At 47.9% G+C, this 3,255-nt stretch overlaps 1 protein-coding gene across 1 annotated transcript in view; it reads right to left on the reverse strand.

The window, feature by feature from the left end:
• Positions 1–1,579: 1,579 nt before the first annotated feature.
• LOC308147923 (E3 ubiquitin-protein ligase TRAF7) overlaps positions 1,580–3,255 on the reverse strand; it is a gene marked incomplete at its 5' end in the record, with an annotated part of 5,332 nt that continues 3,656 nt past the window's right edge. Inside the window, 2 exons of the mRNA XM_080521313.1 lie at positions 1,580–2,343; positions 2,421–2,540. Of these exons, the coding sequence (XP_080377439.1) occupies positions 2,329–2,343; positions 2,421–2,540 (135 nt within the window). The remainder of the gene's footprint in view (positions 2,344–2,420; positions 2,541–3,255) is intronic.

Raw genomic sequence — 3,255 nt, forward strand, 5'->3', positions numbered from 1 at the left:
GTTTTCTCAGTTTTCACCACGAGGAGGCCTTACCTTCATGTTTTTAGTTGTTTATCCATAGTTTTCTTAGTTTTCACTACGAGGAGGCCATACCTTCATGTTTTTAGTTGTTTATCCATAGTTTTCTTAGTTTTCACTACGAGGAGGCCATACCTTCATGTTTTTAGTTGTTTATCCATAGTTTTCTTAGTTTTCACCACGAGGAGGCCATACCTTCATGTTTTTAGTTGTTTATCCATAGTTTTCTCAGTTTTCACTACGAGGAGGCCATACCTTCATGTTTTTAGTTGTTTATCCATAGTTTTCTCAGTTTTCACCACAAGGAGGCCTTACCTTCATGTTTTTGTTGTTAATCCATAGTTTTCTCAGTTTTCACCACAAGGAGGCCTTACCTTCATGTTTTTTGTTGTTAATCCATAGTTTTCTCAGTTTTCACCACAAGGAGGCCTTACCTTCATGTTTTTTGTTGTTAATCCATAGTTTTCTCAGTTTTCACTACGAGGAGGCCTTACCTTCATGTTTTTTGTTGTTAATCCATAGTTTTCTCAGTTTTCATAGGAGGAGGCCATACCTTCATGTTTTTTGTTGTTAATCCATAGTTTTCTTAGTTTTCACTACGAGGAGGCCATACCTTCATGTTTTTAGTTGTTTATCCATAGTTTTCTTAGTTTTCACCACGAGGAGGCCATACCTTCATGTTTTTAGTTGTTTATCCATAGTTTTCTCAGTTTTCACTACGAGGAGGCCATACCTTCATGTTTTTAGTTGTTTATCCATAGTTTTCTCAGTTTTCACCACAAGGAGGCCTTACCTTCATGTTTTTGTTGTTAATCCATAGTTTTCTCAGTTTTCACCACAAGGAGGCCTTACCTTCATGTTTTTTGTTGTTTATCCATAGTTTTCTCAGTTTTCACCACAAGGAGGCCTTACCTTCATGTTTTTGTTGTTAATCCATAGTTTTCTCAGTTTTCACCACAAGGAGGCCTTACCTTCATGTTTTTTGTTGTTAATCCATAGTTTTCTCAGTTTTCATAGGAGGAGGCCATACCTTCATGTTTTTTGTTGTTAATCCATAGTTTTCTTAGTTTTCACCACAAGGAGGCCTTACCTTCATGTTTTTTGTTGTTAATCCATAGTTTTCTCAGTTTTCACCACAAGGAGGCCTTACCTTCATGTTTTTTGTTGTTAATCCATAGTTTTCTCAGTTTTCACCACAAGGAGGCCTTACCTTCATGTTTTTTGTTGTTAATCCATAGTTTTCTCAGTTTTCACCACAAGGAGGCCATACCTTCATGCTTTTTGTTGTTAATCCATAGTTTTCTTAGTTTTCACCACGAGGAGGCCTTACCTTCATGTTTTTTGTTGTTAATCCATAGTTTTCTTAGTTTTCACCACGAGGAGTCCTTACCTTCATGTTTTTTGTTGTTAATCCATAGTTTTCTCAGTTTTCACCATGAAGAGGCCTTACTACAGCCTTACCTTTGTTTTCTTCCACACATGGAGAGTTTAGAGTGGCGTTCATCCCGCCACTGACTTTAATAACTCCAAACAAGAGCAGTGAAAGTTTACAACAGTTTTATTGATCGATGATCAAGTGGGTTTACATGATTACAAGTTTACAATGAACTGAAACTGAGCGGTGCTTCGTCCCTCCTCGTCTTCCTCAGCAGGAAAAACCTCAACGTCATCGGGATAAAAACGCTCTTTTTCATAGTTTATGACCCAATATGGGTCCTCATACCACACACACACACATACACGCACGCACGCGCACACACACAGACATGCACGCACGCACACACACACACACACACACACACACACACACTCTCTCTCTGGTTCTTTTACTGTACAACAGCTCCGACATGGCACTGATAGAAAACTACTGCCCTCAGCTGATTTGCTGAGAGAAGCAGGCGGTGCAGTGGACCGGGCGGTGCAGTGGACCGGGCGGTGCAGTGGGCCGGGCGGTGCAGTGGACCGGGCGGTGCAGTGGACCAGGTGGTGCAGTGGACCGACGGTTGGAGTCCGGCTGGATTTGTTTCCGGTCCACGAATCGTTTTTCTCTCCAGTCGGATCATTTTATTTTCTCCTTCGTTGGTGAAAAGCAGCTTTTCATCGTCCGCCAGCAGGAAGTGGGCGGAGTCCCGGACCGCCGGTCACTCCGGGGCCAGCGGCGGCTGGTAATGCACTGATGATGATGATGATGAAGATCACATTCCAAGAGAAGAGGAGAAGGAGGAGGAGGAAGAGGAAGAGGAGGAAGAGGAGGAAGAGGAGGAGGAGGAGGAAGAGGAGTGGACTCAAGCCGGACTCCTGCGAACTGGTTTAACACGTCCACACCTGAAAGAGAGGAGAGCCGTCAGAATAAAGGTCCAGCTGGACTTGGGGGACGTGAGCGGCGTCTTATTGTGAAGGACCTTGACGGTGCTGTCCACGGCGCCGGAGAACAGACGACCCCGGGAGACGGCGAGCGCCGTCACACTGCCCTGATGTCTGAGCAGAGTCTGGGTACAGATCATGTTGTCCATGCTCCACACCTGGGGGGGGGAAGAGTCATGAGAAGGTGGAGGGAGGTGGGGTGGAGGGTGGAGCTGTGACGGAGGTGTGGTGGAGGAAGGGAGATGTGGTGGAGGAAGGGAGATGTGGTGGAGGAAGGGAGGTGTGGTGGAGGAAAGGACGTGTGGTGGAGGAAGGGAGGTGTGGTGGAGGTGTGACGGAGGAAGGGAGGTGTGGTGGAGGAAGGGAGATGTGACGGAGGAAGGGAGGTGTGACGGAGGAAGGGAGGTGTGGCGGAGGAAGGGAGGTGTGGTGGAGGAAGGGAGGTGTGGTGGAGGAAGGGACGGAGGTGTGACGGAGGAAGGGAGGTGTGGTGGAGGAAGGGAGGTGTGACGGAGGAAGGGAGGTGTCGTGGAGGTGTGACGGAGATGTGGTGGAGGAAGGGAGATGTGGTGGAAGAAGGGAGATGTGACGGAGGAAGGGAGGTGTGGCGGAGGAAGGGAGGTGTGGTGGAGGAAGGGAGGTGTGGTGGAGGAAGGGAGGTGTGGTGGAGGAAGGGAGGTGTGGTGGAGGAAGGGAGGTGTGGTGGAGGAAGGGAGGTGTGACGGAGGAAGGGAGGTGTGGTGGAGAGGGACGTGTGGTGGAGGTGTGACGGAGGAAGGGAGGTGTGGTGGAGGAAGGGAGGTGTGGTGGAGGAAGGGAGGTGTGGTGAAGGAAGGGAGGTGTGGTGGAGGAAGGGAGGTGTGGTGAAGGAAG

This window comes from Blennius ocellaris (genome assembly GCF_963422515.1).
Source record: "Blennius ocellaris genome assembly, contig: SCAFFOLD_199, whole genome shotgun sequence".
Taxonomy (NCBI): Eukaryota; Metazoa; Chordata; class Actinopteri; order Blenniiformes; family Blenniidae; genus Blennius; species Blennius ocellaris.